This window comes from Haliotis rufescens, unplaced genomic scaffold, assembly GCF_023055435.1.
Source record: "Haliotis rufescens isolate VD_foot unplaced genomic scaffold, xgHalRufe1.0.p SCAF_40, whole genome shotgun sequence".
Lineage (NCBI taxonomy): Eukaryota > Metazoa > Mollusca > Gastropoda > Lepetellida > Haliotidae > Haliotis > Haliotis rufescens.
Window position 1 is genome coordinate 965563 of NW_025964113.1, and position 14709 is coordinate 980271.

The window sequence follows — 14709 nt, forward strand, 5'->3', positions numbered from 1 at the left end:
GCAATATTATGTATAACTGTATATATGGAGAAGGCGGTAATAAGTGCTGCATTTGTGCCCAATCCCTTTGTCTTTTCGGACAATAAAATATGTTTAATAATAATAATAATCATAATCATAATCATAATAATAATGAGATTCCCCAGCTCAATGAATACGCCACAAGCACCAGTCATTGTGTCCACACGATCCCCTTTGAGGCTATTTTGGTACTGCCACTGTCCCTTTATGATCACCGTTTCAAGTAAAACCAGAAAACGCCAATACAATTGAAAGACAACACTTTTATTTTGAGAAACAAAACAACACATTGAAAAATCTATGTATATGAAAATATTTAACAAAACGGTATAACATGTGGAGGCAAGATATTTAAGATGCAATACAGTCAACATTGAGCCAGTTTGGTATTTGAAGTTGTCACTATCAATATTGAGCCAGTTTTGTATTTAAACTGCGATACTGTCAATATTGAAGCAGATTGGTATTTAAGCGGAGATATTGGCAATATTGAGCTTGTTTGTAATATATTTGTGGACACTTATCCGTACACATGTTAAATTTTCATATGGCACTTTGGTGAAACGTTGTCATTACTGTTTAACTACAACGCTAACTTCATAAACACGTTTCAAGGTAAAGACTATATGAATAAGGAGGACACCTTGGACGTACTACAAATGGCAAAACCTCATCCACATTTTTGAGAAAAACTGAAGAATCAATTTTCAGTTATAAAATTATATTTCATTATGAAATGTAGAGACACAAGTAAATTGACACATTGGTGGAAGGTTGTCAATTTCCACTGCAATAAAACAAGAGAGGATACTCAACCCAATGACGCTATCCCTATATACACGCTATGTGTATAGACCATTTTCAACAGCACAGCAACAAAGTTATTAAAATATTAAATGAAATATGCACTGTTGAAACGTAGCAATCGTAATTATGTATTAAATTGTCATTTATTTTGAAACTTGAAATAAAAGGGGCTGAAATGACGTATGTGCAACACGATTAGATCGTTAATATTATGACAAGGAAGGTTATAGATGATTATGCATTGGTCAATTGTATGTGCACACGCCATCATTACCAAAAATACTTTAAAACGTCGATTTAATTAAATTAAACTAATCCCCATCCCTCATCACCTCTCCAGCAGAAGTCATGTCTCCAGCATTTGTACCACTCCTTAGCTACAAAACTCATATGGTCTGTCACATCTTTACAACGTAGGTCTTAACAAAATGTACACCTACACCTTACCATCTCGCGGTATACCATCTACCTCTGTACTATCTCCTCCCACCCTGGGACCCGTGCCATCCTCCCACCCTGACCCCATCCACCACCCTCACCCCATCCGCCGCCATCCCCCCATCTTGTCTATCCTGTCGTGCAGCCAGCGAGGTGTTCCCAGTTACATGCGTTGACCTTGACATCCCAGTGAAGCCCGCTAGGACACCCCCTAGAGTGACGTTGACCTTCGTGGCACTCTATGTACTTCTTGCAGTCAGCATGATCAGGGAAGTAATGGTGCCCTCTGCTTGGGCATTCGATGACTGAAAAATAACAGAGGTTAAATGTACACCTGGTAAAATATAAAGCACCACTTTTCTTTATTTTCATATATCTACGTATACTAAGAGTCTCATTTTGATCATTTAAACGTCGAGGACTCCACTGATACCTGCTGAAAGGTTAGTACAGAAACACTGTATCTTTCTCCATTTGGTCGCAAATACTGAGTCATATGAGCAATAGGAAGAGTGGTCAAATAACTATTGCTTACGAAGCAATGTCAGTAGATAATCGATTACAGTTTCTGTATTTCAATAAGAGTATGTCACTTTGAAGACAAAAAGCAAATGTGGTTCGTAAGAAATAAAATACTGGATATTATTGTTGTTAATAATATACATATTCATTTGTATTTGCTAAGATGCAGGACCTTCCCTTTGGAACAATCTCCCACTTGGTGTAAGATCAGCTGCAGAAGTATGTACTTTCAAGTCCAGATTGAAGACACATCTATTCAATGCATCTTCCCGAGGCAAGAGAGTTAACTGACTATTAAGGTCCAGTGTCCACCCTTGCCGAACTATGTTGGTATTATTGAGTTACATTTTGGCTGGATTAACGAGTCTATGCATAGTCCAATTAAAATCGCGCAACGAAATCCGGTTCGTAAACCATCGTGCGTATATCGGTCGATTGCAGGATTTACAAAGCATGTGCACCGGCAACCTGTTGTCAACAAGTATTTTCCAAATCTTTTTATGTTTTTTATCAAGATGCTCGCGTGATTTAATGCACTTTGTGGTGTAATACCGGTTCTATCACAATATAGATCTTGATTATCGATCAGATCGTCTTGATTGGGCGCCGCCATTTTGTTTGAAGCAAATGCAAGTGAAACGGGAGGTGGAATCTGATTGGTCCATAGGTGAGGCATAGAAGGGACATTACTCGTAATAGCCACTGGTGGCGCTACGATTGAGCCCAGGAATTCCAGCCTAGTTCGGCAAGAGTGGAAACTGAACTTTTATCGTCAGTTAAATCTCTTTTCTCGGGAAGATGATTCAATGCAGCCTCCAACATGTCTGTTCAGACTCGATATATATATATAGCATACGACTATTGTCCACATAAATAATGTCACGAAAAATATCAGAAATGATGATCCCACTGTATGGCATTTTGGTATTTGTTTTCAAATTTTCCCGATACTGCTGGTACTGTGTTATCAAATTTTCCCGATACTGCTGTGTATAACATTGTGTATGTGGCCTTCTACTTACATCCTCCATCAGGTACGAAAGGCTGGACACCAGGTGTCTGACGGTTGGTGGCAACAGTGGGTGAAGGTCTAACGGCACCCCCGTTGGGCTGTGGACGTGGTGTTCTGCGCCGGGGAGAGGGTGTGTTTCGGACAGGCGGCCGTTGGGTGGGGGCTGGCATGACCACGTTGCCCAACTCCTCTATAGCGGCGTGGATGAGCGGGTAGCTACGGGTCGTGTAGTTACACATCTTGTTGAAGTCATCCAGGGCTAAGGACCACACCATGAAGCCTCCAAAACCGTTCTGCTTCATCCATTTAGTCTGCAAGGAGTGAGTGAATGAGTGAGGGGAAAGATGAAAGTGGGTATTTCAGTTTAATCAGTTTGACGTGGGAGGAATGCCCGTGGTGATGCAGGTCATATGGGGAAACCCACAATAGTGGATATGATGCTGAAAAACCTGGAAACATAATCATGATGAATCTGGTATTGGAACCCACTATCATAGGTAGCTGTCAAGCCTAAGGGATGCAACTCTGCACAGCTAATTGTGGCGCCTTAGGCGACTGGGCCCCCGTGCCCTTGTATGCAAGAATATGGTTTATTCTGAAAATGTTACATGGATTTTGTTTTCTGTGGAACATGATCTGTATTACCTACACGAAATTCGTTTCATCGAATGAGTATGGGATGCTGTAAGGGACATTATTTTCAAATAATCTCTTTCTCGTTTCATATACGTTTTCAACACTTCTACCGTTTGAACTGTTTACAAAAGGTTGAGAGCGGGATAATGCCCCTTACAGTATTCCATAGAAAAGTACTTATGGTTGAGTGAACCAATAAAAATATCGAATCTGAACATCCGTCGGACAAGAAAGAATGGGTTTGAAATTAATTAATACGGTCAATATTGGTATTCACATAAAAACCAATATATCGATTACTGTGCATACAGCTTGTAATTGTACGTTATGAAATACGTAAGTGTTGCGTCTTGATATGCATTGATATATTGATCTGCAAAGGCCTGGGATACATTAATTATGTGTGTGTAGTTTATGATAAATATTTTGGCATCAATTTTACCTTCGCCTTTATGCTGCGCTCGTTGTCATAGCCAACCCAGAAGTTGCCCTTAACATAGAAGGGGACCTCCTGGTCTGTGTCGTAGTAGACGGTGCCGCTATGGTCGCCGTTGAAGTCGTTGTCGATTTCCATGCAGATCTGGTCACATAAAATACAGTTTAACATGACCATTCACACACACACAGGACGGGTTGTATGTGTTAGCTATGGGTACTTCATAGAATGCTGTGTCTCTTCAAAGCGTCCCCTAGTTCAAGTCCACCGTGTTGGATGTGAATGTGTTTCCGCAATGTATCTCTGCCAAGCGTTCAAGGAATCAAACTAACAGTGTTTAGAATACCCCCGTTCAACACACATTGAATTCATTTATCAATTGTAGCCTTTATTTTGCCTAGGAGAGAAAAACATTTGACGATATGAAAATGGCATAATATCTGTAAAATGTTTGACTGTACCAATATTTACAGATAATTTGAGTGAGTATGGTTTTTACACCGCTTTTAGCAATATTCCAGCAATAGGAAGGTGGGGACATAGGAAATGAGCTTCACAAATTATACCAATGTGGGGAATCGAACCCGGGTGTTCGGCGTGACTAGCCAGCGCTTTAACCATGAGGCTATCCCACCGCCTGTTCATATAATAAGCTTGTGACCTTGTATCAGACCTAAATCAGAATAAAATTACCTATGTTTGCATTATTATTTCATATGGAGTATGTATGAGTATACACATGCTTAATACGTTTACCACAGTATATATCAAAAGCCATTAATGAAGTGAAATTAAGAATCGTTAAAGTGTCTCAAAATTTGCAAATATTATGAATTCAGGGAAACCCTGTTAGTCCGCCCCCCTGCTTTCCGGAAACCCCGCCTTTCGAAGTCGGTCTGTTCACGAAGCTGTATAAGAGCTGAGATTATCCTGAAGGTGTCGTAGCGAAATAAATATTGGCTAAGTCTATTCTCTTAACGCTGGGTTGTCTAAAGTTTACGACAAACTGTAAGACAGGGTCGAACCTGTCTAAGGATCTTACAGTCGACACCGGCATGAAACATGAGATCAACAGTTATCACCCATTGCTGTCTAATTGTTCATCTCTAAAAAGTGTATATATATTTAAATATATAAATGCAGACATGAATTTCAATCTAGGAAATTCCTTGAATAATCGATCGGACATTAGACAATTAAACCACCCCCACCCCAACCCCCAACCCCACCCCAAACTCCATCCTACCCCACCCCTTACCCACCACAACCCCTATCCTATTTTACGTTTGTCACAAAATAGCTCACCGTCATCGCTAAGATATGTGTCGTAAGTTAACGTTGCGATAGGTTTACGACAGCTTCAACAACAGTTCTTACGGCAGTCATTAATTCTGTCGTTAAGACTTGTCTCATCAAAGACAGCTTCATGATAAAGCCGCCAGCACTGCAAGGACATATACATAGATAAACAGGTTTCACCGGTTACAGGTTTAGTGAAGGATTACCTCATAGTAAGCCCAGAAGCCCCCCTCACGAGTGAAAGGTCCGGGAATGCCTTTGACAGCGGGAGCACCAAGGCCATAGGAACTAGAAGTTAGCTTGAAGCTGCGGCCGTACGATGCCAGTCCGACAACTATCTTGTGTTTAGGAACACCAGCACTGTGCCACCACTTGATCGCCTCACGCTGTGGAACAGAATCCAGATCAAAATTAGATGGTTAACTACACACCTTCAAGCCAGACATTTTTCATATTTTTTAATTTTAAAAAAATGTTTTTGTTTGAATGGTTATTCGATGGTGGTGGATGTGATACTGGTATCATAGTTGTGTTTTAGACCTTAAGTTTCCAATGTTTCTGCAACGGTTTTAAGCCTAGCAACGTTGGTAAAAAAATTGTCGGATCCAATTATCAAATTTGTACCTTTTTTGTACTTGTTTTGTCTATCAGTTTATAGCCATGTCCAGTTGGTTAGTTAAAATGTACAACTGTCGTATTGAATTATATTCCTTCAAATGCTTGTTATATTTTGCGCAAATGAATACAATTAGTGGATATCGACCTCGGCCCCTCGTGTCCTGCATGCATCGTTGAATAGCATCTCCACTTTGAACTCCAAGTCCTGCTACTTACTATATTGAGGTATTTGTCATCTCCATCCTCTACGGGGGACGCGCTGAGGGGACTGTTCTGTCCCACATTGTTCTCCCAGCCGCCGTGGAAGTCGTAGGTCATGATGCTGAAGAAGTCGAGGTAGCTGCAACCAGAGACGGAACATACCGTGAACGACGTCGGTAAGTGTGCAGAGTTTTAAGCAGTTATTTTGAATGACGAAAATTTGACCTACAAACTTCCCCAGTAAAAAAGTTGAACTTAAAAGTTATGTCAACCCTGTCTTCAAACAATTGATACTACAGCTCCTTAAATACCACTTAAATATTGTTTGAAGCTGTCCAATCAATCACCACCCAGACATCCCAAACCCCACCCCATACCCAAACCCAACCCCAACCCCAACCGCTCCCGTGCCCATATATACTTGTCCTCCAACAAGGTGAACAGGTGCCCTTACCCAGATGTCCTTAAGTACTAAAGAGTGAGTGAGTATGGTTTTACGCCGCTTTTAGCAATATTCCAGCAATATCACGGCTTCACACATTGTACCCATGTCGGGAATCGAACCGGTGTCTTCGGCGTGACGAGCGAACGCTTTAACCACTAGGCTACCCGACCGCTCAAGTACTAAAGAAGTTTGCCCGCGTCGTATACAAGGTCAAAAATACTGCTTAGGTAAAAGAGTGAATGAATGAGTGAGTTTGGTTTAACACCGCTTTGAACAGTACAGTATGCCTTGCCGAAACATAATCAGAGTGAAACGGGATTCAATCCCCAATCACAGGTTTCTGATGTGTCCAAGGGACGCAACTCTGCACAGGGACAACTGAACCACCTGTGCGCCATGGTTAGGTGAAAGAACTTGATGTTGACTGAACATTTCATCCCGTGGAGGATACCACATGTTGCTTTGACAGCACTCTACTCATTGAGATAAAAACATCGACTTAGGACATTCTTAAATAATTGCCCTCTTTAAATAGTATATACCCTCGAGTTTCAAGCTGAAATAACCAGTGTGAGACTCAGTGTCCACTTACTTGTTGAGAGCTGGAACTTCGTAGCCCACCTCCCCCTTGTATCGGCTGGCGGGGACTGCTGCTGTGAGGAGGAGGGGCTCTCTCCCCTCCTGCTGACTCTCCGTGATGAAGGCATCCTTCAGCTCCTGCAGTGTCAGTGAGTGAGTGAGTGAGTGAAATGTGTTTAACGCCGCCTTGAGCGGTATTTCGGTTCTATTACGGCAATGTGGGCGGAATGCCCAAAGTGATGCGAGACTTAGAGATGTTCACCACTTTTGTGAAACACAAGAGGTATGGTGCAGACAAACCTAGAAACATAATCAGGGCGAATCTTGTTCTTCAAGTGGCATTGGTGACAATGGTGAATGACATTTTCACAAACCGTTACCCCAGCAACAACCTCCTTGAATCTGTCGGACAGAGTTTACTGATGGAACAATCATAGTTCTGTGCCTTACAACTGACAGCGAATTGCTACCTGTTCCCGTCTCCTTCGACTATCATTCGACCTTCTGCCCCCGTGCAGATACGGGGTAGAATAGGTCTTCAGCAACCCATGCTTGCCTTTAAAGGTGACTTATTTGTTGTAGCAGGATAACAAGGGGTACGACCCGTGAAGATCCGGGGTAGAATAGGTCTTCAGCAACCCATGCCGTGAAGGCGACTATGCTTGTCATAAGAGACGACTAACGAGATCGGGTGGTCAGACTCGCTGACGTGGTTGATGCATGTCATCGATCCCAATTGCGCGGGTCGATGCTCATGACATAAATCACTGGAATGTCTGGTCCAGATTCGATTATTTACAGACCGACGTCATATAGCTGTAATATTGCTGAGTGCTGCTTGAAACAACAAACAAACAAACAAATCCTACAAAAGGCACAGAGGTACAAAACTCAGTGGAAATGAAATACATTTCCCGCGATACATGATTTTAATAACTGCCTTCTTTTCTTTTCTTTTTGATTTGGGGGGTGGCGGTGGGGGTGGGGGTGGGGGTGTATATCTCTCACCTTGCACAAGGTCACCAGATTACGTTTATCTGATGGTGTTCCCCCTCTCTCTGCCGGGTATTCCCAATCAATGTCAAGGCCATCAAAGCCGTTTGACCTCAGATAGCTGACAGTACTGGACACAAATGTCTTCCGGGTCATAGGATTGCCGGCCATATTGGAGAACTTGATGCTTCCGAAATTCCATCCTCCAATAGCTAGCAATGTCCTTAGCTCGGTGTTTTGTTGTTTCAGTGATTTAAATGTTTCAAAACTGAAAACCAAAGGTCACTTAGAAGGTAATGAAATTTGAAGAACTTCTCGACTACATAATCGTCAACAAAAAACACATTACATAATTTCTCGACACAATTTTCCCATATGATGTCCTCAAGCATATTATGAGGCATACTTCATTCTGGTGCTCATTTAAGCACAATGCATGTTTGGAATACAGATTTTCTGTTTCAGTGTGTGTGAGTAGGCTTTAACGCCAGTATTCCAGTTATAACACGGCGTGTCAGTTTAAGGTGCGAGCACAGGTAAGGTGCTGACAAACCTAGAAGCATAGTCGGGACGAACCGGGATTCGAACCACGAATCAGAGGTTATTGGTGTGCCTAAGTGACGCAGCTCTGCCAAGCGAATTGCGGTGTCTTAGATGACTCGGCCACACGTGTCCCCTGTTAACTTCAACCACATGAAGCACGTAAACATGTCCACACAGCAACCATTTCTTCACTGAGCATCTGAATCAGGAACACAGCAAGAACCGATGGTAGCCATTGGGATGTGTTAGAGAGTGAGTGTCATGGTTTCACGCCGCTTGCAGCAATTTTCCAGCCATACTACGGCGGGAGGCACCATTGGTATTCCCACATTCTATCCATGTTGAGAATCGAACCCGGGCCTTCGCGACGAGCGAACACTTTAACCACTAGGTTGCCCTATATTAGAAAACAAGGTAGTCACACACCCCACAGGCATCGGTGAACATGCGTCTTTTTAGCAATCTGTACACCAGTGACATTTAAGATCATTTTTTAAGTTTGTATTTATAATGACAAAGGTTAATAATGTATTCATAATGAAAAAGGTTAACTATTCCTCTTACTCTTTGGTGTCGTGATATTCGTCCAGTTTACGAATGTTTCCGTTGTCATCAAAGTCCCCAAAGGCAAAGATCAAGTGGGTGCAGAGGAACGGATCTATCTTATCTGCCGTGAACTTTGCCTGGCCAAGTCGGTACTTCGACCAGTTGGTGAAGTAACACACCCGTTTGTAGTGGCTACCTGTGTATAGAAGTAACCAACAATAAATAAATAACAAAAATAAATAATAAATAAAATAATAACAAAGACACACAAAGGCTTAAAATGATAATTATTAAATGTAAATTATTATGTGAAATGTCGGGCAAAATAAAGTGTACTCCGTATTCACACACAACAAAGGGTTAATGATGGTGATGTACATGATACGGGTATCATAGTTTATGATTTAGTCCTGAAGTTTATAGTGTTTCGGTGACAGCTTACGTTTGTAATTTTTTTAATTTTTTTCAAATGCAATTTTCAAGTGTACACATACAAAGATGGTCAGTTAAGTATTTCGAATAGTACATAGATGTTTATATGACCATGTCAAAATATTATCAGGTGGATAGACATATGCAAGGGATATATTTAAAAAATTAAACTATTCTCCTTTAAATGTTTTTACACTATTCATATTTAAAATTTTAAAAAACATGAAGTACTTGCCGCCATTCCAATATGACCGATAATGAGTAGGTATTTAGTAATAGTCTTACAGACCCTGGAACAAATATATCCCTGCGAGTCTATAATAGTTGGTAAGTCTATATTACTACAATTTCTGAAAATGAAGAAAGTCTCTTGACTCCTTTTTATTATATTTTATCCAGGTAATTTAATAAGCGTTGTTCCTGGGAAATATTTTCATTTCAGAAACGAGATGTTAGTCTGCAGTGAAATACAGGTCGGAAATATTATTAAAAGCAAATACCGTATTTGACGTAATAAGCGCCACGCTCTAACAAGCGCCCACGGCGATAGTTGCTAATATATTGGCTAATGAACAATCCCAGCTAGCATCCCTTCCGAATGACCAATGTACACAAGACTTATTTATTCGTGTAAAATACGTCTGTTATATGCATCCTTGATTATGGGAAATTAAATTCTGGAAAAATATATATGTCGTATATAAACATTTCAGGCTGTCAGCATAAACCACGAAATTTACGATCTTTCAACTCTGTTCTTTTTCACCTAAATAATGTTCTAATAAGAGCCCCCTATCTCAAATTTTGAGAGCGCCCTAGGCGCTTATTATGTCGAATACGGTATACAGTACAACAAATGTTATATATGTAGTCATATTTCTGTGTCAGGTTATTAATTACCCTTTTCATTGTTGCAAAACATGCTCACACATAACATTCCTGCTGATCTTGTTTGTCCCTTTACGTATTTAATAGCATCATAACTCAAGGGCTCATCATAACAGTAAATCTCAAACATGCCGTCATCATTTCCAACGTTTTTTATACGTGTATTCCATTATCACGAATCCAACAACGGAAAACGTCTAGCAATAAAAGGCACATATTTCCATAATTACACCTAATAAATGTCCCAACAATGTACAAAAAAAACGTCATATGATCCCCACTGTCCACCACGGCAAATGTGACCCACGGCAACACGTGTTCATATGACAAGAGGAAAGCCACCAAGCGCATTTAATAAACAAGTCGACGGGCTGCTGCGGTCACATAGATCTAAAGCAGCATAATTAGTTGTAACCAGGCCAGTGAGGTGAGCTGTGCTAGATTACGCTGTCAACACGGTCTTATGTTAAGATCGGACGAAAATGTCCCCTGTTGTCGTCTCGTCATGTAATATATGTTTCTTACAGTCAGAGCTGCGGCATATAGTTAGGTATTCGTGACACAGCCGTGTGTCCACACTTTATGATTAAATCATAACTTAGGGGTTATTGTGGTATTATTTTTTGAGTAAGCGTTTTTAATCATCTTGAAATAGTTGCCATTCTTTATATATGTGACGCATTGTACTCAAGAGTAATCCTTTTGTCCGACGAAAATCGGAGGATGAAATCCAGTGAATGTCAAAATTATTCTTTTTTTTCTTTTTCTTTTTGTTTTTCGTTTTCAGAACAGAGAAGTCTTAATATTAACATATTATTACAAGCTGGATGTGCTTGTTTGAAGCAGTGGGAGGGTAACTTACCCTGAGAAAAAACCTCCGTGATGCATATGGTCATCAAAACAAGGGCGATAACCCACTGCTGACCCGTGGTATAAACGTTCTGAAACAGATACAAGCGATCTTATGTAATCACAGGTGACAGATTTCAACGGTCAACGCGGATAATGCTGTCTGTGTTCCCAGCACGCGTCAACACAAATTAACTGAAGACATGTCAGTGTGCTATGGCAGAGTATTTCGGATTCGATTTGTTGTAATTTTGGTAGATTTTAATAATATGTTGGCTTCATATTAACTAAATAATATTGCCCGTGTTTTATAAACATATGCATGTAATAAGTATGTGAGTAAGACACTTATGCATGTGACTGTGCGATGTATGCTTCTGTTAGTTCACCCAGCAGTGAATGGGTACCCGGTAGAATGAATAGATAATGTCATTGTTAATCTTTTTGCGCCTCATGGGCAGCTTGCAGGGGTTGAGAATGGCATTAGTAGTAGTAGTAGTAGTAGTAGTAGTAGTAGTAGTAGTAGTAGTAGTAGTAATAGTAATAGTAGTAGTAGTAGTAGTTTGTTTGCTTGTTAGTAGTTAAATATTACAGCTGTGTGACGGCGGTCTGTAAATAATCGAGTCTGGACCTCACAATCCAGTGATTGATATCATTCGCATCGATCAACGCAATTGGGATATGATGACATGCATCAACCAAGTCAGGGAGCCTGACCACCCGTTCCCGTTAGGCGCCTCTTACGACAAGTATAGTCGCCTCTTACGGCAAGCATGAGTTGCTGAAGACCCATTCTTCCCCTGATCTTCACGGGTATGGCTTTTAAAAAGATGAGTGCATTTTGTTATGACAGGTCAACAAACTATTGTTAGATGAAAAATACATCGCGTATGGTTATCGTGCTATTGATGCTGAAATATATCCTTTTACATTTGGTATACGCTATCACGGGTACAAATCGAAATGTACAAGTGCCAAGCGTCCTTCACAAAGCTGGGAGGGTTTCCTCGTTATCAGTATTGTTACATTTAATACCATACTTCTAACGTGTATATTTAAGAGCCATGCCCCGTTATGCCCCGGGCATCATGGAGCCGGTGTGGCACAATACACTGACACATATGGCCAATAGGCCGACAGAGGACCCTTGTCTCAACACTGATAGACACTTACTTCGCCAGTTGCATGGAGATGTCATAATGTATCACGCATGGTGTCTTTTTAAGGGGACGGCCAATTATGGTGGGGTTGATTGATGAGAATCCGTGTCATTCCACAATTGCACACTTTTCTTTCTTTCCAGCCTCCACCTATCCTAATATATGAGTGATGCCTAAAGAAGTAGGGTGACACCCAGTACTAATGACAGTAAGGTGACACCCAGTACTAATGACAGTAAGGTGACGCCGGGTATTGATGACAGAAAGGTGACGCCGGGTACTGATGACAGTAAGGTGACACCGGGTATTGATGACAGTAGGGTGACACCGGGTTTTCATGACAGTAAGGTGACACCGGGTTTTGATGACAGTAAGGTGACACTGGGTATTGATGACAGTAAGGTGACACCGGGTATTGATGACAGTAAGGTGACAATGGGTATTGATGACAGTAAGGTGACACCGGGTATTGATGACAGTAAGGTTACATCGGGTATTGATGACAATATGGTGACACCGGGTATTGATGGCAGTAATGTGACGCCGGGTATTGATGACAGTAAGGTGACACCGGGTATTGGTGATATTAAGGTGACTCCGGTTATTGATGACAGTAAGGTGACACCGGGTATTGATGACAGTAAGGTGACACCGGTATTGATGACAGTAAGGTGACACCGGTATTGATGACAGTAAGGTGACGCCGAGAAATGGACAAATGGTACCACTTTGCTGTGTCACCTTATTTTCATCAGTTTCAGTAGATATTGTGGTTTTACGATGAAGCGGAATAATAACTTATATGAAATAAGACTCCCATAAGCATCTAGCGTTGGAATGAAAACATTTACAGTAGATACAAGATAAACAACCTATTACATTATATCCTAAATTCCCCTTATTCCACCCCCCACCTCCCTACACACACACACACACACACACACACACACACACACACACACACACACACTGTAAATGGCATGAGGGATAAAAATGGATGACCACGCCACGTTTATACAGTCAGTGTTAATGATATCGCCCGTGTTTGTGGGAAATATTCCCCTCAATGTTTGAACAGATATAATAACGTTAAACAGCAATGCATTAAACACCTACCAATTATAAATTTAAATAAATATAAATTTCTAGTTAGTAGAAGTCAACCAATGACAGATACATAAGGATTTATCCTGTATGCAACATAATGTTCGAGTTATCCGATGTTATAGTTAATCGGAACATATCCATGGAGAATCTTCTGTAGTAACTCTCAGAGACAATACTCCACACTGAAAACCATCCCTTCTGTATTACATATCTCCATTGCATAAAACTTTCTTCAAATGGGAGTTGTTTATTGAATGTTTCTTGAGGTCTCATGGATACTGGTTCCGTCGGGAAATTTGTAAGTTTAACATTGATATTGTTCTTACATATGCCTGTCACATATACTGACAAGACAACATAGTGATTCCTGCCATGAACTGCACAGTCTGGCCATTAAAGTGTCAAATACGAGTCGCGAACCGACCACACCAGGAACAAGCCTTTAGCGCCCTCACGAAGCCCTTAATTTTAATACATATTATATCTCATGAAAGCTTTCAATTCTGAATTGCTAACTGAACAGTTTATAAGAAACACTTTTGTTGCGTAAGTTGATACACAAAACAAGTCAACAACGAAAAACATTAATGTCTAATTGATTACATATGATAAACTTATTTTTTACTAATTTCATTTTAGAACGTATCACTGTATGTACTGTCAGTAAAATTACTTTTATGTCTTTCCAATATAACAAAAGGAAATGTTGACATGATGAAAGTTATAAACTGTATGCAAAAATTTCATATTTTAAACAATATTTTGACAAAACATCGCTCACCATGTTTATAGAGCCGCTGGTCCCTCTCTTCGCTTGTGTATGACGTCAGAGCTTGTCTCGTCTTCAGTTTATCTCGAGCAGCCGCGCGAGGTTTTATATACGCTATCTACCCACAATTCAACGCGTGACTCAATGTTTGCTGGGCTGAGTGACGGTTTCGTTTCGGAAGTAGATCTTGAGAGTCACTTTGTCATTTCCATCTAGTTTCCTGTCATACGTCACCGTAGCTGATATCGATACGTTAATCTTCATATTTGCTAATTCAGCACGTCAAAGAGATAAGTTTATGCTTCCCATCATAGGACAAGCAAGGGGCTTTTAAAAATGATGTTTAGACGAGGCCGTAACGCCGATTTCAGTTATTTTCTATGTACATATACAAAAATAAACACATTT

At 40.7% G+C, this 14709-nt stretch overlaps 1 protein-coding gene across 1 annotated transcript; it reads right to left on the bottom strand.

Annotated features, from left to right (window-relative positions):
* Positions 1–264: 264 nt before the first annotated feature.
* Positions 265–14467, bottom strand: LOC124138036 (chitinase-3-like protein 1). The gene is made up of 10 exons (XM_046504550.2): positions 14314–14467; positions 11279–11357; positions 9115–9292; positions 8023–8275; positions 7028–7152; positions 6006–6129; positions 5378–5557; positions 3879–4016; positions 2811–3111; positions 265–1571 (listed from the first exon to the last, which is right to left on the bottom strand). The coding sequence occupies exons 1-10, from the start codon at positions 14314–14316 to the stop codon at positions 1396–1398; spliced, it is 1557 nt and encodes a 518-aa protein (XP_046360506.2). The 5' UTR covers positions 14317–14467; the 3' UTR covers positions 265–1395.
* Between the last annotated feature and the right edge of the window lie 242 nt (positions 14468–14709).